This window comes from Bacillus rossius, chromosome 17 (assembly GCF_032445375.1).
Source record: "Bacillus rossius redtenbacheri isolate Brsri chromosome 17, Brsri_v3, whole genome shotgun sequence".
NCBI classification, from domain to species: domain Eukaryota; kingdom Metazoa; phylum Arthropoda; class Insecta; order Phasmatodea; family Bacillidae; genus Bacillus; species Bacillus rossius.
Genome location: NC_086344.1, coordinates 38,494,067 through 38,521,755, shown reverse-complemented (window position 1 = coordinate 38,521,755; position 27,689 = coordinate 38,494,067). Strand labels below are relative to the sequence as shown.

The following is a 27,689-nucleotide window of genomic DNA, read 5'->3' as shown; positions in this document are numbered from 1 at the left end:
ATAAAAATATAAGGTTATCTGATATTGTGATTGTGCGAACTTTCTTGTCAGAACTGACCAAGAGAATAATAATTTTAAATCATTGGTTCTGATCTCCTAAATATACAACCACTCAGTTGGCACTTGCAACAAAACCCGAATTAAAGTGATTTTTAGACACAAGCATACAGCTTATTAATGTGCCCACCTAGTGTTCCTAACATTATATGATGGAGGATGGAGAAATTAAGATAAAGGTGTAATGTAAACCCCTTGGGTGCTTTCAAGAATCTTCACCAGGAGTTCCAGGCCTTAATAAACACTATGTTCCTGTTTTCCATCTGCAACAAATACATTTGGAAATGGAACTATACTTATCACCTCCTCCCCCAATCATCACACTGATATCTTGAGCAATTTTCAAGTTTCGTGGATCCTCCTGGAGCCGCACAGTAAATTATTTAATAGTTACAACGATGTTATGAATAAAATCACTTCAGTCACTGTTGCCACACATGAAGTATCTAACTACAGGGCAGTGAAGGAAGTCAATCCTCTGCTATCCCAGGGGAAATAACACCATAATTATTCAATGAAGTGTTGGGACCCATCCCAAATAAAATACTATCAGTAGCTTAATTAAATCTTTAATGCCACAGGTAATTTTATATGCAGACGTACAACATTTATAAAAATAAAAACACAAGAATCTTCAAATGACAAAGCAATAAGTTATATCAAAGTATCCTCCACAAGTATTTGCAGCGGCGAGTAAGCGTAAAGGCTATGAAACTAAGTACCACAATTATTGTCACGATCGTGGAAGCTCTACCAGATTCACACTGCATACAATTACATTACCAGCAAGCAAAACTACTCATCACTGTCTGAACATGTACCACAAGAACTAAGACAGATTTTCGTTTTCGCATCCATACATGAAACTTGTGAGTGGTCAATCTTATTAAACAATTTCAGTCATGGCTGTAGTGTGTTGCTTATATTCCAAGGAACATTGTTGGTAATATGTATATAAAAAAAAGTTCATGTTCTCAGTATTTGGTTATGGAACTATACCAAAATCACATTACATTCTAGCTCACAAAGGATGGGCATTTACTAAACGTAAAATACCATATGAACACTTTGTGTGTGGTTTTATTAAATACCTGGTGACGTCATTCGAGATGAACTACCGTAATAGATCAATAGCCCTTACAAAATAGTAGTGACAAGTAAATGAACGACACATCAGACAACTATTGCAATTTTAAATATCTTGAGCTCGACTATATTAAAAAATTATATTTTGACAGTTTCATAAAACCTATATACACTAGTGCTATTTTAATTCCGATTCCTGTTTGACAATCATGACAGTCCGTAGCACAAGACAATAACTGCATCCTTGTGTAACAACTTCCCAGAATCGTGTTATGGACGGTATAACTAAAGTCGCTAAGCCAAAGGCAATATGAAAGAAGAAAAAGCAAAGCGAGGCTTTGGAAATGTAATGCATTGATTACACACAACTTTTAACATTGTTCTAGTCTGTATGATGATGGTCCAGTGTAATATACTGTTTCATTGGAATAGTTAACTAGCTTCTGAATTACTGTTCAGGTTCTCTAAACAGTCTTTGATTACAAACATTGAATGATTCTTAACAGATTTTTTTTTTTCCAACACAAATGAGGAAGTTTGGTCAGGTAAGCAAAATGAAATAACATCCTATTGAAGGTTAGGTCCAGTCAGCGATATTCAGATATCGCAGAATCTAGAAAACTTAAAAAAATTTAATTTGTAGTATTTCCACTAAATAAGATTGATGTTGAAGAACCATTTGATTTTAAGTAACAAATTACACACACATGATGGAAGAAGAAAAAATAAACCTTATGTATGGGAGTAGGTCCTAACAAGTAGCTTTAGACTTGCCCAAGTATCACATTCTATTCATAATATTTCAGCATAGGTGAATGTTAGTTGTAATAGAGATCCCCTGAAAAACTAATTTATACATTCAATCACGGTACTTAGATTATTCCAAAACAGTGTTTGGATGAAAGTGAAATTAATATTTCATGTGCCTAACTAACAAAAGCACAAACATTTCATCTACAAACTAGTTATAAACATCGTCACATTTGAAAGAGAATAAATAGAAACGTCCTAAGACATATGATTGTCACGAGTTACACTTTTGGTCCTCTTTAAATATGTACTATGACAATATAAAAATAATTACTCCTAACTAAACTAGCACTTTAAAATTAAATACAAAATTTCATAAAAAATAGCAAACATTTGAGATTCAGTTATGGCAATGAGGAAACTTAGCAGTCTCCATGAATGGACGACAGTCGACAAAGGTTGTAAGGACGTTAACTAAAAGGTTTCCAGCGGCTCTAAATTACAGTCAGATTGTACAGCAGTCATTGATTTTTAATACAGGCTGTTTCAAGGGACGTACATAAAGGGGTGATGAATGCAATGATCAATAGATCAATACATTATGTATGCTTATAACCCAACTGGTTATCTTAATAAAAAAGAAATTACTTTTGTCAATCTTGCAACTAACTGTTACTATTGACACCATTTTTTTTATGTTGCTACGTACAAATACCATGATCATTATATTAGTCAAAATGACACACTAAGTATCATGCTATCTTTTTTAATAAATGAAACTGGCCATCTTGTCTCAATTAGGAACTCATTTCACAGAAGAATAAAAAAATTTGGTTATATTACAAATTTATTTCAATTCCTGTGCAAAAACCAAAATTATTCTTAATACTACCCCCAGCAACCCTTCGTGCTATACTGTTTACTCTACCAGTTGAGTTCACATTAATTATTTATGCCATCTTGTAACAGAATGTTTTTTAATTCCTTTCAGAAAATTGCAAAATAGGTCAATTATTTATTTTAAAAAATTTGTAGTTTTGGTCAGGGAAAAACCAGGGGAATTTTTTCTGACATATTTGTGTACGAAAGCATCTTGCACCGTCATTCAGCGCGGCTGGAAACAACCAATAACCCTCAAAGAGGGAGGGGGGGGGACACATTGCAAACGACGAAGCGGCACGCCCGAGCGTACAGGGTGGACACAGAAGCCGCCGACAACACGTGGAATGCAAGCAACGTACACCGAGCGCAGCTCGTCTGCGGGGTTGGCCAAAGTGCTTCAGGTCGAACCAGTCGCGGGGCTGCCCTCGTCCGGGCTCACCACCTGCAGTAGCTTCTGGACCACGGACGTCAGCTTCCCTGCGAACAAGCCACGAGACATCTTGTTTTAAGGTTCGTGAATAAAATGGATAGGAATAATAAGAGATGGTATTGAAAAACGTGTCAACACGGCATAGATAACACCAAAATGCTCATTGAGTACCATTATAAACAAAGTTAATGAATTCTATTATTTCATTACAAATGTTCCAAATCCAAATTAATGCTGACTTATTATAATTGCTCTGAATTAAACCATCTTGGATCTTTGTATTACAATTAGTTGGTAAATTTAATATTAAAAAAAATAAGGTAACAAGAGTTGTGTTATCAATCAGGGAATATAATTCATATTCAGTACTGTAATTTTAATTTTGTAACAATTCTTTAATTCATATTTTCACTATCCAATTCCCTGGCTTTCGGTGTTCATTATGGCACAGTTGTGCACAAGGAGTTTAGGTAATGGGAACCTCCGAGATTACACTTCAGCACAGACTGAATGTTCACAAGTGCAATGAGTCACGCGGGATTGTTGCGTTCAGCCACGTCTGCACCGGGGCAACACCCCTTTGCTGAGACTGATGTCATGGAAAATATAAAGTTCAGTTGCATGAGACAGCCCCAACACTTTAGAGGGTGTATTTATGAGAATAACAAAATAGTATACTACTGGTAACTTTTGAAGCAACCTTTAAATAATGAAATGACAATGTAATAATAATAATAATTGTAACTTCAGTAACAATAATTCTACAAAATACAATGTTTCAGATGAAACAAACTTGCATTACATTAATAATCTTACCGAAACAAGGAGCGCTAATAGCAGAAATTATACATTGCAGATTATACTTCCTATAAATATAATTTGTAAGTTTTGAAGCAACCTTCAAAAATGATGAAATGACAATGTAACAATAGTTCTACAAAATACATTTTTTTCAGATCAAACGAACTTCCATTACATTAAAAAATTGGTTGTCTGTAAAGTCGGTTTACGGACGATAGTTTAACGTGACGTCATAACAAAACGATTGCATACTTTTATTGAATTATCACTATATATCTATGGATACAAAGAAGGAGTGAAATGAAATCTACAATTTAATTGATAAATTTACTTTCATTTGCACTCATTAATTCAAATATGTTTATTACGTTAACGAACAGATCATTTTAACTATAAATTTCATACATGTTTGCTAATTAACTTCTTCCAATCTGTGTTATTCTGTTAAGGATAGGACGATGATGGGAAAAGTAGGAAACGAATGGGAGTGTTTCCAAGTTTAACGTGCCTCGAAAAAAGTCAAATCGATGGTTGTTCCAATCGAGTGGAAGAGAGATAGATGCGGCGCAAGCGTACAATGTGCGTGACGGGACACTTTTTCGTGCGTGCAGCCGGCGTTCATCAATTTATTAGACGCTGTCACGTCAAAAACCGCGCGGAAACAAGGCCAGCGCTAACAGCAGTGCAGATACCGCAGACGAGCAAGGTCTGGCACTCACTCTGAGCCGAGTCGTAGCAGCGGGGCTTGCCCTCCCACCGCACCAGCAGCAGGTACACCGGCACGCCGGACAGAGTGATGGCCAGCCCGATCACTGCAACAGCCACGAGTTCCCTCGTCACGCTTGTGCGACAACACACAGTCGCAAACAACTACGACACTGACAACGCTTAGAGACCTGAAAAATTTGCGGGTCCATTTCGTGCTACGCTAAAATTCAAAAATAATCATACCTCAGTGCTGCTTCTGTCATTGGTTTCACTGTTAATCTGGAGGACTGAGGGCCAATTAGAGACCCATCACTCGTAGAAGTGTCGAATCACAGGCCCACCCGGTCAAGACGACTCGCAAGTCGGCAGCCAATGAACAGTTGGCATTTGCCCGAGTGTGTAGAGGATGTTGGAGTCCATCCTGGAGGTCATTGAACCCGCGAATTTTTCCGTTAGATCATGTCTGTATGTAATCTTGCTACATGCGATAAACCTGTGATTTATCTTCTCTGTGTGACCAGTGTTTTAAAGAGATTGATTATCAAACACTTGTGATAATTACACCCTGGTATTTTCATACAAAGTCTACAGCATATACCTGAACTGTGCCTTTGGTATTTTTTTTGGCTGTCTTATCAATCAATCATTGCAAGGTAACATGAAAATAGTGAGCTGCAACAAATTATCCAAAAACATTTTTCAATTTCCCATAACAGGCAAATCGAAATGTGAAATCTTTCCCCCGTACAAAACGTAGCTGGCACTGTCATTCCATCAACGCTATGCAACAGACGCTGTCAATCTGTGATTAAAATACAGACACTGAAGGAACACACCAGCGTTAAGAACTACTTATCCAGTTTAGTAGCTAACATTATGTCAATTTCCCTGGGTTTTTTTCCAGGTTTTGAAGAAGACACATTTTTGATTCCCTGAGTTTTCCAGGTTTTGAATACACACTTTTGATTCCCTTGATTTTCTAGGTTTTGAGGACAAATTATTTGATTCCCTGAGTTTTCCAGGTTTTGAGGACACAATTTCGATTCCCAAGTTTTGATTACACACTTTTGATTCCCTTGATTTTCTAGGTTTTGAGGACAAATTATTTGATTCCCTGAGTTTTCCAGGTTTTGAGGACACACTTTTGATTCCCTGGATTTTCTAGTTTTTGTGGACAAATTTTGATTCCATGAGTTTTCCAGGTTTTGAGGACACAATGTCGATTCCCAGGATTTGAATACACACTTTTGATTCCTTGGATTTTCTAGGTTTTGAGGACAAATTTTTGATTCCCTGGGAACCACGGATGAGCAAGGGCTTGAGGTCTTGACGACGCCGGGTGACGAGATGGGAACAGAGCATTGATCTGGAGTGCCCTGCGCCTTTCTTATAAACACGACCCCCCAGGGTGATTATAAACACAAGGGTCACAGAGATTATCGCAGGAAGAAGCTGCGTGATTACGATCATAATTATGTTTCGTCAAACTACAACTATTGATGATGTTTTAACAGTACCCTACCAAAAAATTTACAACATAAACCATCAAAGCCCAACAGGAATTTCAGTGCTTCCTGTTGTGTGACAGATAGGATTTAAGTTGATTTTATTGGTTTCTGTTGTAAACACAAAATTTGTGTTTACTAAAGCCATTTAATGGCTTTAGTGGGAGAAACTGGCTCACAAATGAAAAAAAAATATCAGTGAATTCTGGTGTCAAAGCACACTGAATTCATTTTTTTTTTTCTGTTGTATCATGTTGTATTTTAGTTACTTACATTTTTTTTGTTTCTTATGTTAAGCATCCCTTTCATTGTAATTTACTGACTTCCATTGTGTTCTTTTGGTTTCTGTTGAGGTCTGTTGTTTTATATTGTATTCTGTTGGATTTTGTTGCAATTCATTCTATTGTAAAGCACTTGTTATCTAGATTTTACCATTGTTTTTGTTTAGTTTAGTTACTTTTATTTTAAACTATTTTAGGCTACTTTGTTATTTTCTTCATTCTGTAGCAAGATATTCTATATTTTTATTGGATTCAGTATTTTACTGAAGGTTATGTAAAATTTTTGTGGGTTTGTGTTGAATTATTATTTTAGTGTTGTTATCTTAACAATTTTTACATTAGGTATCTAATAATAAGCTAAAATAAAAAAAATCCTGTTAAATAAATGAAACCAGAAAAAACACACACAACAAAACCTAAAATGTACTAACTAAACTCAGTAGAAACTCACAATATCATAATAATCCTATGGAATTCAATCAAATAAATTAAAGCGACAAGAATAAAACAAAAATAACAGAATGTAATGTAAAACACTAATACACAAAAACCTACACAATACAATGGAAACCTTACACCCAAATAAAGAACATTACAACAGAAACTAACAACAAAAAAACAGAATTCAATAGTAATGCTTTACAACAGACACAAACAAAAACAAACTAAATACAATTTATAACACTAAAAACCATTAGTATGACTTACAAAAAAAGACTATATATAATTGAAATAAAAAAAATCTTGTTTTTTCCTAATGAAATTCTGTTTTTATACGCTGTTGTTTTCTGTTTTAAATTTTTGGTAGGGCATGTACTGGAATATTTGAGTATGAGCACACATTTCGGACCGTATTGATCATACCGGTGCTACGTTATACACCACGTGTGTACCAGTTGGTGGTGTGAAACAAATAAGTTTAAGAGGTGTCATTCAACTAGAATAACAATTAAATGATGTGAATATTTCAGTGACACTATATTTACGAGCCAAACCTATGTACAATGAAGTTTAACGTAAAAACAATATTTGAGGTCAGGAACTGTTACCGCAGTACGTACTTAGGTATATCTACGGCATAACACAGGTACTGCAAAAATTTGATGACACAAATTTGTTTTCCTCCATGCTTAAGTTGAATAGTTATAGTTAGTTATAAATAGGTACTTGAAACAAGGGTGGCGTCGCCAGCCGATGGCCTTGGGGAAAGGGAGGGGGGGGGGGGGGGGGGCAAGTTGTGGGAATAGTATGTATTTTTTTGCATTTGGCAAAAAAATTTTTAATCTCTAGGGCTCGGTCAACTGTCCCCCCCCCCCCCCCCCGGCGACGCCCTTGGTTTGAAACAAAAATTAATATATCCACCGACACCAAGAAAATCTATTCTAATGCGCACATGAAACACCCACGAGCCCCGTGGACGCACGGCGGCGCGATGTGCTCACCCGTGGCGAGCGGGTCGGCGACGGCGGGCACGGCCACCAGGAAGGCGCAGCACAGCAGGAAGGCGACGGGCAGCGCCAGGTGCACCCTGATTGGCCGCGGCAGCACGGGGCGCGACCGCCGCAGGTGCAGCAGCGCCGCGATGCACGCCCCCGTCGACAGCCACAGGATCTGGCTGAAGTAGTTGATGAGCAGGAACACGTCGCTCGTGCACAGCATCACCAGCGACATGGCGCACTGCGCAGCACGGCACCGCGTGTCACTGGCCGGTCCTCGACACCAACACCCAGGACAGCAGAAGGTTTGCACATCGTAACCCCTCTCTGGGTTCACTGCCTTTGGTAGCTCTACCACCAGCTTGTCCATGGGCCGCCCGGTCTGTCGACTGAACAAAAGACCGTCGTTCAGACACACTAAAGCTGGACTCCCAATCATCCGTTTCATCCGTCCGTCAATTTCGGTCCGTTATTTCTCTCGGCATTTATTACCGACTCTCAACCATCCGCCATCCGTCCGTCCGTCCGTCGCTATTATAAAATATCAGTGCTACAACTTTCCGCCACATACTTTCTCAATTGTAGGTAAACGTTTGGTTAAAATAATTTACTTGGGATAATTAAGTTTTGTTTTTATGAATGTGATAATAAGTTGACAGGCGGGAACCGTGCTTTGACAAGTGGATTAAACGGGTGCCATCTTAAAAATAACATTAGTCATGCCGGCAACAAATAAAATTATGCTTCTTTTATTACTGCGTCAAAGGAAACAGAGAGAAGCTATTTAAATTCAGGCTTTTTCCCTCAGTTGCTTATCACGATAGTCTTTGCTATAAATATATATTATACAAATGCTCCCTTTCCCGAATGTAATTTGTCAGTATTTCTTCCGAAAAGCTCATTCACATAAGCAATCTTTACCGTTATTATGACAATAATAATCGGTCAATATGACACAGCCTTCTAAATATTGCAAATTAAAAAAATCGAACACTGTTTTCGGAAAGTCGTATTGAAGACGATCGACCATCCGTTGGTCCGTCAAAAGCTTGGCAAGGTTTTGACGGACGGACGGATGGAATTTTTCGGGCCATCTGATTGGCTGCAGTTCATGTGATTGACGGACGGATGAAACGGATGATTGGGAGTCCAGCTTAACTCAACGACACCGTTCACAGAAACTAGAAAAGTAACGGGGCCTAGACAGATAGTGAGGAAGCGTCCCATCATGATTTTGGGAAACCACAGCATACCGGCAGGGGAGATTCCAACCCAAATCCACTGTCCGTAAATAACACTACCACAACTCACTGAAATTAAAATGAAAAGACTGTTAAAACTGCTCCATTTGAAATCAGTCTGTAGCTTTGATTTTGTTTTAATAGGAATTTATGTTCCACATAGACACAGAAATAGATAGACTTGTGGAAACTACTTTTAGCATCAACCTTAATAGGGTGTGCCCAGCATTATGAGAAAAATGCTTGTTTGTACGATACAAAAAGTAATTACTAACGGGGGGGGGGCAGCAGGGGCGAGTCGCCCCCGTGCTGTTATGCATGGGGGGGCGAGAGTAGCATTTCGCCCCCCTCCTTTTCCCAGAATAAATGTTTGGTCCTAGTAGTATTTTTCTCAACTAGTATTTACAAACGTTGCATTGGTGATCACATTGATTAGAAAATCACATTTATGATTGTCAATATACTGTAAAATGATTGCAAATTCCTAGATGGTGTTTTATTTAAATTGTACTACATCTACTTTCAGAGACATATTATTTAAGTTGAAAAATAAAAATTCAGTAAAATATGTATTTTGAAAATTTGCAGAAATAATATGTTCAAGCTACCAATGTTCACAGGTTAAGGAACAAAAAAAATATCTATTGACATTAAATTCCAAAATTCAAAGCTAAGGGGTAGATCACATGGGTTAGGTTATTTGTCACCCACTACCCACGATATTGTAATCCATATTTAATACATACTACGTCATCAAATTCTTGGAATGGTATATTTAATATTTTGGTCGGACCCCCCACTCTAGCACTGAGGTAAGTGTGATACATCTTTTCGCCCCCCCCACTCATGAAAACGTTCCGACGTCCCTGTTTACTAACTAACAAAACTATTTGCACTTGCTAGGCCTACACCAGTCCCAATTCTACATCCCATGCTGCCACGGAGCAGTTTGACTGGAACCTTCCAGTGGTGCCTGTATGTAACCTTCCATTGTGTGATACACACTGTTCGGAAGCCATAATATTATTGAAAGATATACGTTTAATTATAATCTTCTAAAGAATTTTTTTTTGTTTTATACACATGAACCTCATTAATTGGGTTTAAAAAAAATACTAAAAATAGTAAGAAATGTATAATAATTAATTTGTGAATGCCCTCTGATTGTTTTCAAAAATATGTGGGCCTCAAAAAAAACCAAATTGGCCATTATTGATCCAATACTGTCAGACATCTAGTAATGTCTAGTCAGCATTGTGGCTACGTGTTTTTTTTTTTTGTAAGTTGCCCGCCATTTAAGTCTCATCGGCTGTTGGTAGGCAACGTGCAGTGTTACCAACCGTGAAGAGCAGGGCGGGCACCGGGGTGAAGTACTGCACGTGTATGAAGGACAGCAGAGCGGGCAGCTGGCCCTCCTGCGAGCCGACCAGGAACAGGCGCGCCGACGTGAACAGGATCCCGTTCACGCCGCCGAACGTGGACAGCGCCACGAACACGGGCACCGTCCACGCCATCGGCCCGAACAGCTTGTCGCCGAACGTCTGTGAGCGAATATAACAACGACACGTCGGCAATCCGCTGCGGAGCCGGAAGCAACCACGCTCTGCTACCACCGAGACTCGACTGCACCTGCTGCTAGCTTCATAATTTATATAATCTAGTGTTTCTGTCGCTTGGCTTTTCAAGCAAAAACTACCTAAATGATGCAGCAGAAAGTTTGCTAATCCCTGAACAATGGCAGTTGCAGTTCCAAAATGTTTCATTTTTTTTTTGTAAGATGGTGGAAAATTTAATGCTTTGACTATACCATCAGGAAAATTTCCCTCGCCGATATTTATCATTATTAGGGTCAAACCTTTTGTAAATAAAATCCAAAAACTTCTTGCAATATTAAAATATTATATTAAATATGAAGAAACCAAAAGTTTCTTGGTTATTTTTCTGTCTATCGTATGATTATACAGAGAAGCCAGTTTAAGTACTGAGTAGGTATTTTCGACGAAAATACAAACTTTAAAATTTCTAAGGCACTTTTGAAGCATAACTTTTTCACGCCTGGTAGTGTAAATCGAGAAAATGACATCATAAGAGTGTAAAAAAAAAGTAGCATAGCAAATAAAGGTGTAACACTCATTGCAGAAAGTGTAACAATCAGGAAGAGAGTGGTGCTGGTTTTAACTGTCCTGCTATTTGGCCCCATGTTTGTTCTACAGCATCACCAAGCAATTAGGGGAGGCGAGACAGTGTGGCTGTGAATATGTCAACTGCACATGAAATTATTCTGACGTTCTCTAAACACTACCAGAAACTGAATTAACAGGTAATTAGCCTGTAATTGTACTGACTTGATGAAAGCTTTTGGACATACGCCATTGCTAAGCACATGTATGTCTGTAGAAGAAAACTACAAAAAACACAAATTAAGCAAAAAATTGCTGTTGTCAACAGGATATAAACACCACATAATATTCCATAACAGGAATATGGTCAACAATCAAAGAAAACAATGGACTAACGGAATGTAAAAAAAAAACACAAATGATGACAGCACAAAAATATTGAACCCAAAAAAATTCAGCACAACAGTTGAAACGACAGAAAAACACGACAAAACGAAAAGACGAAACAAACACAATAGTTTTCCAAAACAGAAACAAGCGACGTTTCGGGAACTGCTATCTGCTCCCGTCCTCAGGCAGAGACGCACATGTTACGAACGGTACGCACCTGTGTTTTCGTACCATGTGCGTCTCTGCCTGAGGACGGGAGCAGATAGCAGTCCCCGAAACGTCGCTTGTTTCTGTTTTGGAAAACTATTGTGCTGAATTTTTTTGGGTTCAATATTTTTGTGGGGGTTTTTTTCGTTCTGTTAGTCAATTTTTCTTTGTTGACCATATTCCTGTTATGGAATATTATGTGGTGTTTATATCCTGTTGACAACAGCAATTTTTTGTAGTTTTCTTCTACAGACATACATGTGCTTAGCAATGGTGTATGTCCAAAAGCTTACATCAAGTCATGCACTCCCATTGCACAAATCTTTCAAAGATAATATGTAATTGTACTGTACTAGCTATAGAATGCAATGCTGGAAACACAAGATGGCAGGACGCAGGACCAAGCACTGCCGCCACTCGCCACTCACCACTGCCACAGCGGGGGACGTGAGCATCTCCTGGGGGGACAGCACGGCGAAGTAAGCGACGTTGGCCGCCACATACACCAGCGTCACCAGGGGCATGGCGATCCAGATGGCGCGGGGCAGGTTCCTGGGAACAGCGCGGAACGTCCACGTACAGCGGCCATCTTGGTTTCAACCACTTTCCATAATTTAGTTTTGAAAATTTTGCTTCATTAAAACATAGTAGTGCCTATGTCCAGAGATGATTCCATTCCGAGTAATTCATCACAATTACCATTAGTAAAGCATTTGTACGATGACCTTCTGATTTGTGATGGAACATACCGTCGGCTTACTTCTAAAACCTCGTAACTCCATTTCAGTCAATTTTACAGGAGAACTTTTGAGCTTTTGGAGCACGGTTTCGAGTGACAAAGATACGAGGTTTTATAATTTGTGAATAAAAAAGAGACTAAGTAGAGTTGACTTACGAGGTTTTATCAGCATATGCACTATGAAAAAATGAAAAAAAAAATACACCAAACGCATCCGGAATACAAAACTGGGAAAATCTGGACTTACGAGGTTTTAGAAGTAAGCCGACGATACGCTCGCCATAAAAGAGCTCCAACAATGAGTATCAAAGAAAGTATTTTTTTTTTTTTTCACAAAAATAAAGTACCGTTATGTAAAACCATTTACTATTTGTACAACAAATGGATACATAGTTGATATGCTAGGGCCATATAACGATGCTACTAAAACTTATTGTAACTGGATGATGTTTTCATTGCTGATCGTATATTTTTGGTGAAGTTCAAGAGCACTTAGAAGAAAGTGGTTATCAAGTACTGATGCCAGCATTGTCAAAGGAAAGCGAAATCGGTTAACAACTGCTGAACCTAACGCTTCTGGATACGTCACTAAAATTCGTTGTGACAGTAGAAGCAACACATGGAATGCTGAAACAAAAATATCATCTACTAGACCAGAAATTCGACAGTAAAATGCTTCCCGGAATCAGTAGTTTTTATAGAATTGCGTCATTCCTTCACAATAAGTACAATAAAAGTTTTACTTCTGATTTAGTGTGTTAAGATGAAATCTTGAAATAATATTGGCAATTACTAGTCGATGCAGTAGATAAATATTAATGGCAGCAAAAAAAAAAAAAAAACTTCCATGTGAGACAATCTCATCTCGTGATTTGATGGATTTTCCATAAATTACCGAAAAAGACTTGAAACTTGTATAAACAAGCAATATCTTATTTAGCAGAAATAATATATGAATCAATAAATATTACGATGAAACCAATATTAAAGGCTCAAGTACAATTCCGTCAGATCGGTAACAAGGTTTACAGGGTTTTTTTATTGAATAAGCCAAATACGATTAGGTGGAGTGGAATATCAACATATTGCTGTGAATTTGCGAATGAAAATACGATCATCAGTTGATCACATGTCGCTGCAATAATTTTCTACTTAGCACACGGACAATATTTGTCTAAAATCCCTAGACCAGCTACAATACACAAACACTATGTAATAAGGACAACATTACAACTGTTATTAATGAAGATAGCGACGAAGATATAAAATAGTTTTATTATATGAAAAATGAAAATGATTCTTATTTAATCAATATATTGATGAATAATATGTATATTGATAATTTAAGTAAAATTATTAACATCTCAATATATATTGTAATTAATTCTTGAATGATTTTCATATTATTGTTTGGCTATTTTAAGATACAAACTAATCAAATATACTTAGTTTCTGTTATTTTTAAGGTATAAACATTGAAATAAAATGATTTTTACATCAATAATAGGTATTATTTTTTTTTCAATATGGCGTGTCTTTTCGATCAAGTTATGAACAAAATATATCGCATGTTTCAAATGGTTAATATGAAGATTATGAGCTGTTATTTCTTCTGAGTATAGTCATTATAATGCGTCCAAATTTCTTTTAATATTTTTTATTTTTCGTTTTAATCAAAAACCAACATCGATAGCGATCTAAGACTTGCAGGATCACCGTAACTTATTAGTACCAACCAAGATGACCCAGATATCTTTCTGGGGCAGATTCACTATGATTATCATATGTCATTTTTATCAAGAATAAATAAAATCTACTTTAAGGGTTGGTCTTCTAGAACAATATAATAAAGTTAAAGCTTTTATATAACGAATGAGTGTAATACAAACTAAAGAAAACAATATTTAAAACACATACACAATCAAAAAAGTTTCAATACATTATGGAATATTATATCTTCCGGGCTAAGACATGAAAAAATTCGAAGTGATCATTGAATAACGACTAATTAATAATCTACCACAAATGTCCTGTACAAAGCGCAACTTTTATATATATATATATATATATATATATATATATATATATATATATAATATAGAAACCTACGACATAATGTGTCAACATAATGTTACGAACGTGAGCAGAGCTGCGGCGCGGGCCACTGCAACATGAGACATGCAGCTTTGGGGGAAGCCTAAGATGCACAATTTTTATAAGAGGTGCCCCCCCCCCCCCCCGAAATTTTTTATTCCATTTTATCAATGATTTTATAATATTATACTTTTTTAGTATTATATTTTATCACAATTTGCATTAATTAAAACTGATTTTCTAATAATAATTGTGGTCATATCAGGGTAATATTTCCATTCTGAACCGACAGATGCCAAACTGCGGGGTTGCCAATTTGATTTACAAAATCCCTTTCAATTATCAAAGCACCAGAAACGTATTTTCACATTAGAAGCTATAATAATTATGAAAATAATGTATACATTTTTCTCGTATTTTAACCACCCCCCCCCCCTCCTTGTGGGCACCCCTGACTTAGGTCTCCCGCTGCGGGCACCTGGGTCGCTGTTTCCACCCCTCCCCGCGCGGCGCCCGGAACCTGACAGCTGCGGAGTTACGCCGTACGCGAGCCGCCAACACGTGTTTTCGAGATATTTCTGCCGTCGGGTCGGCGCGGAATGACGCGACTGGCCCCGGCGAGTTCTGGAAATGGAGTCTGTGATATATAAGACGAGGACGCCGGCCTCAGAGTCAGTTCAGTGAAGTCGGGAGCTTTCCCGCGGCGGAGTTCCGAGTAGGATCTCGGAGAAGGGGAAGTGCGGTGTGTGAAAACGAGTTACTGAGGAAGCAACACCTTTAATTGATTAATTGGCATTTTTAGATTATTTGCTAGTAATGTAAATAATGGCAATAAATAAAATCTTTAATTGGGCTATCCCTTTACGAACCCGCAGTAAATCGCAACAATATGAACAAATTTATAAAAAGATGTAGCAATGATGCACAACAGATCTACCAAAATATTAAAAAGGGAGTGAGATTAACACGTTCATTTGTCAACATTATTGCATTATGACGTCAAGCTTCGGTGGCTCAGCGAGCTAACGCGACTGTCTCAGAACCGCAAGGTTGGAAGCTCACAGATCGAATCCGACTGCTGCCACTGGAAGATGATGTTTTTTTTCTTTTAACCGAATAATATTACTTAAGTCCAAATACTCATTTTCCACTTGCAACCTTATTTATCAAATATTGCCGTAGGCCAGGTGAGACCAGTGACTGTTGTAAGTGTAAGCTGCAACTAGCGAGTCAACAATGTTGTTAGTGCGAGAATTGTGAGTTCTTATTTCTCATATAATGAATACATTTTCAGAACTTTGGAGTAATACGAATAACGCACAATAGCATTATTTTCAGTACAAGATTCCCCCCCCCCCCCCCCCCCCCTCTTTTTCAGAATTTAATGCTTAAGCCCTGTCATATATTTTTCCTCCATTATATTAGACATTAATGCTCGACGGAAAGTGGCTTCCAATTTTCTCCATCACACATATCAGGACAGATAAACCTCAAATATGTTTTAAATCATGTCACACTATCAGAAATCTCAAACTTTTTTTACTATCTCAATTTAGAAATTAAATCATATATCACAGTCCTGGAAGGGAATTTATTTTTACATTTTTAAAAATTTTGAAAATGAATAAATTTAAATCACAATAAGTAATATTCGTTGCATAATTAAATACAATTTTCAGATATTTTTTTTAAGTTGTAGAAACATAACTACAGTTTTACGCATACTACGACATTCGTGCTGACATTATTTTAGTTATTTAACTTTTTAATCTCTTTGACCGGCCATGTGCTCTTCGACATTTTTAAAGAAACGGGATGTCATTTACGTTTTCACTATGCACGTTTTTGATTGGCCGATCCCTATCGCATCCAACACCCAACTTATTTTAGAAACCGTCCTGCATGCAAAATATTTTATGGAAACATGACTGCGTTAGTGACGTTATGGCCCTCCAACTTTAACACAACATACTGGAATGTGTTCAGATTTAGTGCTTATGCTTACAGCTCAACAGGGCTGAGTTTCATAATGTGCCGGCAGCAAGAAGACATTCATGAGTGTGACGTCAACGCTAAATAATAATCCTCCCTCCTTCCTCCTTATTACCCCCTCCCTGGTTAGTCATTGCTCTTGCGACTGTTTTCACGAGTTTTTTTTAGTGCAGTTACGCCTTAATTGTTTTGGTCGTTATTTTCATAAACTTTGTACCTTTATGTGCTTACTTCCGACTTATCACTGTCAGTTTCATAGTTGCATGTTACTTGTTTTGAACAAATAAACTGTTATTTGTTGAACGAAATTGTGTAAATTCCTTGGAAAGTATTATGTTTTTTGTAAGAGTTTACATGTCCTTCATTAGGCACCTTGCTTCTCCAATGCTAATGTTCTATTGAAGTTTGCTATTAAATTATTTGGTAAATACTTGTAGCAATACCCGAGGTTTGTACAATATATTATCTTCTGCAATATTTACTTATACGTGGCTGAAACTGTCATTACCCTACTAATATTTAAATGAGGATGTTAGGGGATATTTGTTCCTCAACTGAACGTATCTGGGTAACATTTTTAACACAGCGAGCTCGTTTCCTGAATTAACACATAGGATACATATCATTATAAAATTCCACACCTAAGTGAGTGAAAAAGCTGTAAAGTCAGTATACAAATAGAAGCTAAGTGGTAGACATAAACACAGTGATTGTCAAGCAACAACAGCGAACAACGTAACTAATTAAGTAGAGTAAGAAAAATGAAAGCTCTTGGCAGTATTTCATACAATTGTAGTAATCAATTTGTACTTTACTGATGAATGAATTACAACAGCACATTACCACGCCACTGCAGCAAACTTTATCACACACTATACTTTAGAAATGTTTTAAACTTTTAAATTCAGTATGTATTATGAAATACCTTTAGACACTTTTGCATACTTTCCCACACGTTTCCATAATTTTATCAGGCATTATCATACTTTACAATAATTTCCCAAACGCATTCATACTTTTCGTACACTTCCGTGCACTATTGCACACCGTTGCACACTTTTGCATACTACCGCATCTTCTATTAAAACGATTTTTTTCGCATAATTTTGCTCACTTTCGTACAATTTTCATACAATAACTTACCTTCACATATTTTGAATTTTTTGCACACTTTCATACCTTTCTTTAATGCACATTTCCGCATGCTTAAGTATTATAATGCTTAATTTCGCTTACTTACGTATCCTTATCGTTCGCCTGATTGCTCATACTTTAAACTCATTTCGCATGCTTTAGAATTAATTTTTAATCGTTTGCATACTATTTCATCTCTCATCTCTGAAGTTATATTATGTTTCATTTTTAAAAATTACTATTTGTTTGACAACACGAACATGAATATATATCGTAGGAAAGTCCATCAGTTTGCTTCAAATTTCCGACAGGCGAGGTCTCAAACTGGTGAAAATTAAGGTTTCTGGTCTGGATTTATTAAAATAGAGAAAATTAGCAATGAATAGGAAACATGTTTAGCATTCTTTCTGATACTATGCATTTGTTTTCAAACTTTCTCCTACATATTCATTGTTTTAACAGACTCTATTCAAAAAAAATATTTGTCTCTGCTATTTAAGAAGCGATTAATAGTATTTTTTTTTTCAAAACGAGAATATATCAAATTAACATTGAAGTACTTGGTTTCAAATCTACATTCACGTAAATATTCAATAAACTATTTCATAAAAAATGATTACTGAATTTGTTATTAATATGGCTTGAGAAAACACGCGTTGCGTAAATGTATTTCAAATAATTACAAGTCATAATCGTTTTAAAAAAAAAATTTTTTTTTTTTTTTTGCAAAACTCCACCCCCGGGAGAAACCTCCCAACATGGCTTCCCCATGGGGAACACGAATAAAAGTGCCCCCCACCGGGAAGCCATGTTGGGAGATTTTTTGTTTCCACCCGCCCACTCTTTGATAGCCTGACTTGATACTTGTCTGAGACAATCCTCCTTGGAGGAGCCGGGGCGCGAACCCGGGTCCTACAAGTCACAAGGCAGGCGCTCTACCCCAGAGCCAGAAGGTAGAGCGGCGGTCTGCGGTCTTCCTAACGCTCTTAGCTCGCGTCAAATGCAGGTTCAGTTCGTATACTACAAGACATAGTTTGTAACTTTATACACTCGGCTATGGTTATTCTTGCGTACATCAAATATATTTTTACGGAAATTGGCGCATAATTTTTTTTTTTTAACCAAGGTCCAGATAATCCATCTGATATATAATAATTGTACTTCATTTTGTTTTGTTATGCTTATTAATGCGCACAGTTAGTACTGGAAAGCTACTTAAGAAACTGTTTACAAATAACTTCAACTATTGGAGGTACTGGGACAACACAGAGCATAAAAATTCCCGGGTAAGAATCCGAACCCAGTATTAACTGCGAACACTGTTTTGAAGTATCTGAAATCTCAAACTAACTTTTCTGTTCCATTTACAAAAAAAAAAATCTGTTAGGAAAGTAACTATTTAAAAGAGTTGAAGGTTATTTAGGTTAAATTAGCTACATTTAAAACTCTATAATATAATTTTGATAACTGTGCATCTAAATTAAGTCAAATTATTATTTTATATTTTTTAATGTACATGAAGTACTTAAACTTTATTTAAATTTACTTTTAAAAAAAAGCCTGAGAATTAATTAATTTATTGTTCTGTATTTTATTAATGTACATGAAGTAATTCAACTTTATTTAAATTGGGAAGTATTCCGGGAGATACGTCACTGTTTACCGTACCATTGTAGAACGGGCCTAAGCGACAGTTTAACCAGTGAAGACGTAAACTGTATAACAACAACAACAACAACATCGCGCAGGGCAGGTGTTTGAAAAAACTGTTTGTCACACGTTTGGCGTAGTTCCACCCGGCCGCGCTCTGGCGCAGCTATAGCGTGTCCCACACTTAGACTGCAGTACAGAGCACATGGTGGACAGACAGGTATTCTGTGTGAGGACCTGCCAGGCTTGGGACATATGCCAGCGACACGCCATTGGCCAGGCTTCCTGCGCCGTGTAGACGCCACACCTGACAGGCCAGGAATTTCACTTCTGTCGTGCGTGGACTACACACACACACACTTTTTTTTCCTCCTGTGGAAGAATACCGACATTATTGGGAACAGGAAAAACCGCTGATCAATAAATAGCTTTCGAATTCAAGATTTCATACCGAAAAAAAACCTTCAAAGATTTTACCGCCTTATACAAACACGTGATTCCACCGGAACTAATGAAAGTAACCCGAGATTAATTTTGCTAGAAAGAACACCCAAAATGTTTAAAGATAAAACACAAATCTTCAAGAGTATATTTGCAATTTTTTTTTCTGTCTCTTTTGCTCTATAACCCCTTCCCCCCCCCCCCCCCTTAATTTTTCCTTCTGTGCCCTTCTCCATAACATCGGGACCTGGAGATCTAACGCCGCTATTCCTCAGACGGATCCGTACGGTTTAGCTCGGCAATGCCCAGCTCTTCCGTTTACGTGTTTACGTCACTCCGTGCGACCGACAGAAGCAGTGCACTGCGGCGGTAGCCACGGGAATACGTTTACAATTGTTCTTCTACGTTGCTTATTTACATTACATACGTGAATTCTGTCCGTGCTGTAATGAAATTAGTATTTCCGTACCTTGAAATGCTGGCTGTAGTTACGTCCACTGCGGAACGGGCCTAAACTGCAGGCCAGGAACACACAGCTAGGCGAGCAAGCAACGGTAATGCAATCTGTTATACCAGTGAGGGTCATTTAACTGCTGTGAACATCGCACACCGGTGTGCCAAATATACTATACAACATTCTGCCGTACACAATATAGTGTTTCGCTAGCTCAGCGCGTTAAGGCGTTTTCAAACGCAAAGGTTATAGGTTCAAATCCCATCCCTGAAAATTTTTTTTTCTTCCGCAATATTTTAATTAAGTCCGCAAATTATCATTAATGATATTTAACCACACCCTTTTAAAAAAAATTACCTATACCATTTATGAAATCCCAGTAACACAATACCAGGTATTTCAGCTTATCCGCGTATAATTATCTACATCCGTTAATCTGCAAAATAATTTTCTATGACAAAAGTTATGTGACCAAATGCTGATTATTTTCTTTTTCTTCACTACTTTATTTCAAAAAAAAATGTAAAGTGCAAGTACGAAAACTACGATGGTTTCATAAGGGAAACCCGTGATACGTGTGATAAAATAAAATCGTAGTCCTTTTATGCGCATATTTTAACAGTTTCGAGACTTAAAAGTTGGAAGGACACGCAAGCGTCTAACGTAATTTGTGAGCGAAAGTTTAAAAATCTATATTTATAACTGTTTCCGTTACAGGTACTAAAAGTAAAACACACGATGTGTAGGGCATGTCTGAAAAGCTCGAAAAGCTCGAAAAACTTGCTATTTATTCTTGAAATGAAGACGGCATCGGATCAGAACAGAAGTGGTGAAACGATAGCGATTGGGGCGCTCGATGGAATGTGTTCGCAGGTGACAACATGTAATTTTAATATGTTTTCATTAACTCGCTTTCTACTCTGTTCTGTACAAATTTTGCAACCGATTTAAAAGTAACTTACCGATGAACTAGAGACTTTAAAAACTCAGAACTGGATGAAAATGCCCACACAAGACAAAAAATCAGAAAAAAAATTATTTAAATAAAATATATCACTTATTTTTAAACGAACTAAAAAGTATAAATTAATTTCTCCCCATAAAATTGTAAGATTAAAATCGTGGCATGCAACAGACAATAGTAAGAAAGCTGGGGAAAAGCTGTTGCAGTTGCATGCGCCACACGTTCGACGTTTTAAATCTCACAAGTATTTTCTAAGCTATCCAATCACAAACTTTTAGGACCATCGGCATGGGGCCAGGATAAAAATTATTTTATGCTCTTCAGTCCGTTTTGAAAAGGTTTTTTTTTTTAATATTTAAATAATGTTATCTGGTTGTGTTGCATGATCGTCTACCGAGGGGCAGGGGGGGGGGGGGGTGGAGGAGCTAGGAGCTATTTCCGGTTTCCGGACGTCTGTTCACATCTTTGAATATATATACTGTATAGAAGTCGCTAGTGGATAGGATTTACTCTACGTCTTTCAGAAGCGTATGATGAGCAGCTTGGGAACTTCACCGCTGCAGTGCGCTGCCGTAACGCCCTGTATCGTCTTAGTTGTTATTTACACGTTAGAGCGCAGCGCTGTCGCCCGCTGTCATTCCCCGCACCACCCACCCATCATTCACTGCAGCTCAAGGTCGTTCAACGGGAGGGGGAAGGGGTGTTTGAAGAGTTCGACACTTGTCCGCTAGGGACCACCACAAGTCGATGCCCTAGAGATGGTGGCGATTGCGGCGGTGAATTAACCAACTACCTCAAAACCGTATTAGAAATTTTAACCTGGGCTGGCGACTTCTATACAGTATATATATTCAAAGGTTCACATCGAGCACGCCACTCCTCACTGACAGCGCCAATCAGCGCGCGCTTCCCCAACAAGCCCCCCCCCCCCCCCCTCCAACTATGGGCTAGGAGTAAACATAGCAGCCAGCGCTGCCGGCGAGCTAATGCGCTTTTCCAACGCGGAAACTTCTTAAAGCTGAGTTTACGATTGAAATTTAAGAATTAGTCGTTTACTTAACACGTAACTCTTATGTATACTAATGGGATGGTTTGTGATTGTCGTGTAGGAATTATGACGAGTCATGTGCGGACCATATGACGACTTAAGACTTAACAGAAATTGGTTATATATGTATATGTGTGTGGGTGTATATATATATATGTGTGTGTGTGTGTATATATATATGTATGTGTGTGTATATATATATACATATTTGTCCCTTAAAAATTAAGGGAAGCACCAATCACAGCAGAAAAGAATGTGTTGTTGGCGCGAAATAATGTTTCGTTGGGAAAGCAGGTTATGATGTAGTACGAAATTACTAGCATTGTGTTGAGAAATGTTAATGTGCTTGGAAACACTGCATAAGATTTTAAATAATAAAAAAAGCTCCGATTGAAATATTTATTCTAAGATTTCGGAAAATTTCTGGTTGATTTTTGCTATTATACAAGAATATTAATGTATTTGAAAAATTCACAAATAAATTTTATTAGCACATGACATAATATTTATATATTAGAGTTAAATAGTCTCGATTCTGAAATTGGTACGGATTTTAAAATGCCAGCTGAAAAGATGAAATTTTTAGGTTCAATTAAAGCCCCATGAATAAAAATGTTACTTTATTTTCACTGCAGCCATACCAACAACGATTACCAACAGAAATCCATTTCAAAATACAGAATACCTACGAACACAAAAATTAAACTTAAATAACATGTCTGCTTTTTCGCCCGATTTTATTGGCCGGAATTAGCGACCACTACGTCGGTAAATTTAACAGAAAAAAAAATCACAGAACTAGACGCCATACATTTGTTTCATTAAACGTAGCAAATTTATACCGCTTAATAATTCAAAAACTTTCAAAGAACATAGTATAGTGTCTCGAACAATTTCGGGGTATTGCTTATATATTATTATTTAAATAAAAATTTATTTAAAAAAAACGATTCATTGATTGAAATAACTAAAAATTAAAAAAAAATTTAAATATTTTATCCAACAGCCAAATAATTCACCACAACTCCGTATAACTAAAAAAAAAAACCTGGGGTGCTTGATATCATTTATCTTAAATTTTCTATCAGTAATAACAATATGATTTGTAATAAATTTTCTATAATAAAATTTAGGATAAGAGTCATTAAGAAAATTTTAGGATATAGTCATTTCGAAAATTTTAATTTACGAAAAGGAATATGTGAACTGAATAACAACAATGATCTTACAATTAGTAATTGGGTTCTTCAGGGGCACAAATCTTTATGATCCGCAAGTGGAGAACGCAGAACTTTTTTTTTTAAAAAAAAGGGGGGGGGAATTTTGCACGTGGGGTTAACGTCTTTTTGAAGGCGAGGCCCGTATGCTGTGCACTGCCCATATTTAGGCATGCATGCAATAAGAAGAACACTTCAAAATATACAGAAAGTTTTCCATAAGACATGGTTTTGACATTAAGTACCTTGCGCAGTCACGCTCTTGCAAGTTCAGGCAGTTCTCCCCCCCCCCCCCCCCCCTTAGTAGGGGGCTTATTTAATTCCAGGGGGCACGGGACCACTAGCCCCCCCCCCCCCCTGGGGGTGCTTCATATCATTGGTCTTACATTTTCTATCTCTTATTTAAGGATATAGTCGTTACGACAATAAAAGAAGAGAGCACCCTACCCTTTTAGTTATACAGAGCTGTGGTGCATATTTGACTGACGGACAAAAAATTTAAATATAAATTTAATTTTAAGTTCATTCAACGACAAAAAGCGTTTTTTTTTTTACTTTATTAAACTGTAAGTTTATTTATTGTTTTTATTTAGTCACTAAATAAAATAATATTTTTGATTATGAGTAAATGAAATAAATTAAAAATAATAAATAACAGTGATTAAAGTATTTTATTTGTTAGGATGAATTTAATATTAGTCGTTAATGTTTACGTAATATCGTAATTTCAGATCCGATCGCATAATTTATTTATTGCGCAAATATTCAATAAACTATTTGAAAGAAAAATATGTTACTGAATTGAGAAAACACGCATTGAAAAAAATTATTTTATAAACATAATAATGTCGTAATGGTTTTTTTTTTTTTTTTTTTTTTTTGCAAAACTCCACCCCCGGGAGAAACCTCCCAACATGGCTTCCCCATGGGGAACACAAATAAAAGTGCCCCCCACCGGGAAGCCATGTTGGGAGATTTTTTGTTTCCACCCGCCCACTCTTTGATAGCCTGACTTGATACTTGTCTGAGACAATCCTCCTTGGAGGAGCCGGGGCGCGAACCCGGGTCCTACAAGTCACAAGGCAGGCGCTCTACCCCAGAGCCAGAGGGTAGAGCGGCGGTCTGCGGTCTTCCTAACGCTCTTAGCTCGCGTCAAATGCAGGTTCAGTTCGTATACTACAAGACATAGTTTGTAACTTTATACACTCGGCTATGGTTATTCTTGCGTACATCAATTAAATTTTTACGGAAATGGGCGCATATTTTTTTTTTTCAACCACGGTCAAGATAGTCCATCTGATATATAATAATTGGACTTCATCTTGTTTTGTTATGCTTATTAATGCGCGCATGTAATCCTAGAAAGCTATTCAGGGAACGGTTTACAAATAACTTTAATTATTATTGGAGGTACTGGGACCACACGAGGCATACATGCTCGAGTCAGAATCATAACCCAGTATTATTGCAACCACGGTTTTGAAGTATCAGAAAATTGTAATTAATCTTTCAGTTCCATTAAATAAAAAAAACAATCAGTGAGTAAATCAGCCATTTAAAAGAGTAGAAGGTTTGTTACGTTAAATAAGCTACATTTAAAAAACACTAAATAATTTTGATAGTTGCGCATCTAAACGCATTTTATATTTTTAATGTGCATGCAGTAATTAAACATTATTTAATTTTACTTAAAAAAATATAGTATAAGAATTTAATTTGCATTAGTTTTGGATTTTTTTTTTTTTTGCAATATAAAAGTCAAATAACCGGTGTCCAACTAATGCAACTGTCATGTGGTGTTACAAACTAATGGTTGACTTTCACATAAAGTCATATAACATGAAACCACAAAAAAAAAGTTAAAGTGTTCACACAAACCTAACAGCCTCGCGGGGACTCGAACACACGCCTTAGACTGCGAGCGATTTGAACTAGGAAACAAATTTAATGGTTGTGTACTTTATTATATATATATATATATATATATATATATATACACAATTAAAATTTATCTCGATTAATTTACTAAATTAAATAATTAAATACGTAATTAATTTCCAAATAGTTCAGCGTCTTGAATCAATGATACGTGTAGCTTCTAGAGCGCGCACGTGTACTTCGTGACAGTTGAAGGGCAAAGACAAGCACGAGGGGGTGGAAGCTTTCAGCGGGAGTTACGCCCTATGGGGAGGGGGTGTGGAGGAAGCCCTCAATGTGGCGTATCTGCTTACCGCGTCCTATCCGCCCCTCCGACCAGCCACAACCACCGACCACGCGTCTGCCATGTTGTTTGAGAAGCCTTCTTTCCACAGACGAGAGAGCCAAACGCCCGATCGTGCATCTTCGGGGGTTTTTTTTTTTTTGTTCATTGTAAATAAATCTGGCGGTGTTGATAAAAGGAAACTAATGGTCAATTAGGTTAGGTTGGCTACATTATAAATACTTTAAAACATTGTGGACGGTTGATCTGGTTAGGCTAGCATAGGCGTGCGCACGGTAGGTGCCACCGGTGCCTTGGCACCACCATTAGGGTTAACGTTATTTGGTTTTTTACACGCAGAAATAATACATACTTACAAAAATCCGTATTATTTCCAACAAAAAATTATGTTTTCCAATCGTGTCGAGTTACAGATATGTGCTCATAACACTATCAGTATATCAATTATCAATCGAACCAACTATACACACGGAAACAAGCCAGGTGCAATTACTTGTGTTGTACACGCGGGCCGCGGCTAGGAAACTTCTGAAATGTAAATACTTCTCATAGTTCTCCTCGAATTACATAGAATGCGCGCTCGGTGTTCACTGTTCACTCTACTCGGCAGGCGCACGGAATAATAGCCGCCGTCCACCAGGGTTTATTTAAAAAAAGAGAGAGAGTTTAGTTAGATAAAAGGATAGGCTTACACGATGACTTATATGCAGTCGCCGACAAAACATTTTTGTTGTATTCCAAAAGTTAAAACTTTTGCCCACTCTTATTTCTGTATTTTTATTATTTTACATATTTTACATATTTGAGGTATGTTACAAAAACTCCCTTGATTTGTTGATTTAAAACTTAACATTTGAGAATGTTTTTTCTAGCATTTATTTGGCGTCTTCAGAAAACATGTAAGTACGGTTTTTCAAAGCCACCAGCATGAATTCCGTGCAAACAATTTGTGCAATTTACTTTATGGCTTAACAAAGCTTAAAACTGTAAATATTTTAGTAGTTTTCCTGGCGATTATAACGTTCAAAGCCATAATGTCTCATAAAAAATTTTAAAATTTTTACATCTGTGTATTTAATGTTTTTGTTCGGAAACACCTTAAATAGCACCATTTTGCGCTTTCAAATCCAAATTTTTCCGGGGGAGGACCCCCGGACCACCCCCCCCGCTTTAGGCTGGGTGTCCCTGAATGATAGGGCTGTTGTGTAATCTGGCACCACCACTACTGAAGTCCTGCGCACGCTTATGTAGGCTAGCTACATTAAACATACGGGGGGGGGGGGGGGGGGAAAAGGATGAACTTCGGGGAACTTCGGGTTTTGGCTCTCTCGTCTGTGAAAATAAGGCTTGCCATGTTGTTTTCCCTGCGCCCGCAATGCAACCACCGACCACGCCGCCATCTGTGAAGCCACGCGTGAAGTAACGCGATCGAAAGTGCGCGTATCGAGAATATCGATCGTCAACGGTTATTCCAAGTTGAAGTGCGCCTGGCTGCAATGAAGGTCACAGTTTAAAACCGTCAAGTATTTTTTTTCTTCCTTTTTACACCTATTCTACCTAATGACCCGGTTAGAAGGGAAAAATGGCAAGCTGAAATACCAGGGAGCTTTAGTTGAAATCTTATTGAATCAGGGCTCACCGATTCGGCTTTTTTTATACCCCGTCTGAGGTTTGATACTACTGAAACGTGTTTTTTTTTTTATTCCTCGCGAAACTAAACTTATAATTGCAGAAATTAAATATATTTTAACAGTTAAATGTATATATTTAAAATTAATATTTTTAATTTAGCCCAGTTTACTGAAATTTAGATAGTTAATATATTTAAACTGGAATTGTTT

The 27,689-nt window shown here is 37.3% G+C and overlaps 1 protein-coding gene across 1 annotated transcript in view; it reads right to left on the bottom strand.

The window, feature by feature from the left end:
- Nucleotides 1–610: 610 nt before the first annotated feature.
- The window catches only part of LOC134540827 (Y+L amino acid transporter 2), a 95,604-nt gene continuing 68,525 nt past the window's right edge, over nucleotides 611–27,689 (bottom strand). Inside the window, exons 4-8 of the mRNA XM_063383794.1 lie at nucleotides 12,323–12,446; nucleotides 10,518–10,718; nucleotides 7,943–8,177; nucleotides 4,726–4,818; nucleotides 611–3,252 (exon numbers count right to left, since the gene is read on the bottom strand). Coding sequence (XP_063239864.1) covers nucleotides 3,173–3,252; nucleotides 4,726–4,818; nucleotides 7,943–8,177; nucleotides 10,518–10,718; nucleotides 12,323–12,446 — 733 coding nt within the window. The 3' untranslated portion in view covers nucleotides 611–3,172. The remainder of the gene's footprint in view (nucleotides 3,253–4,725; nucleotides 4,819–7,942; nucleotides 8,178–10,517; nucleotides 10,719–12,322; nucleotides 12,447–27,689) is intronic.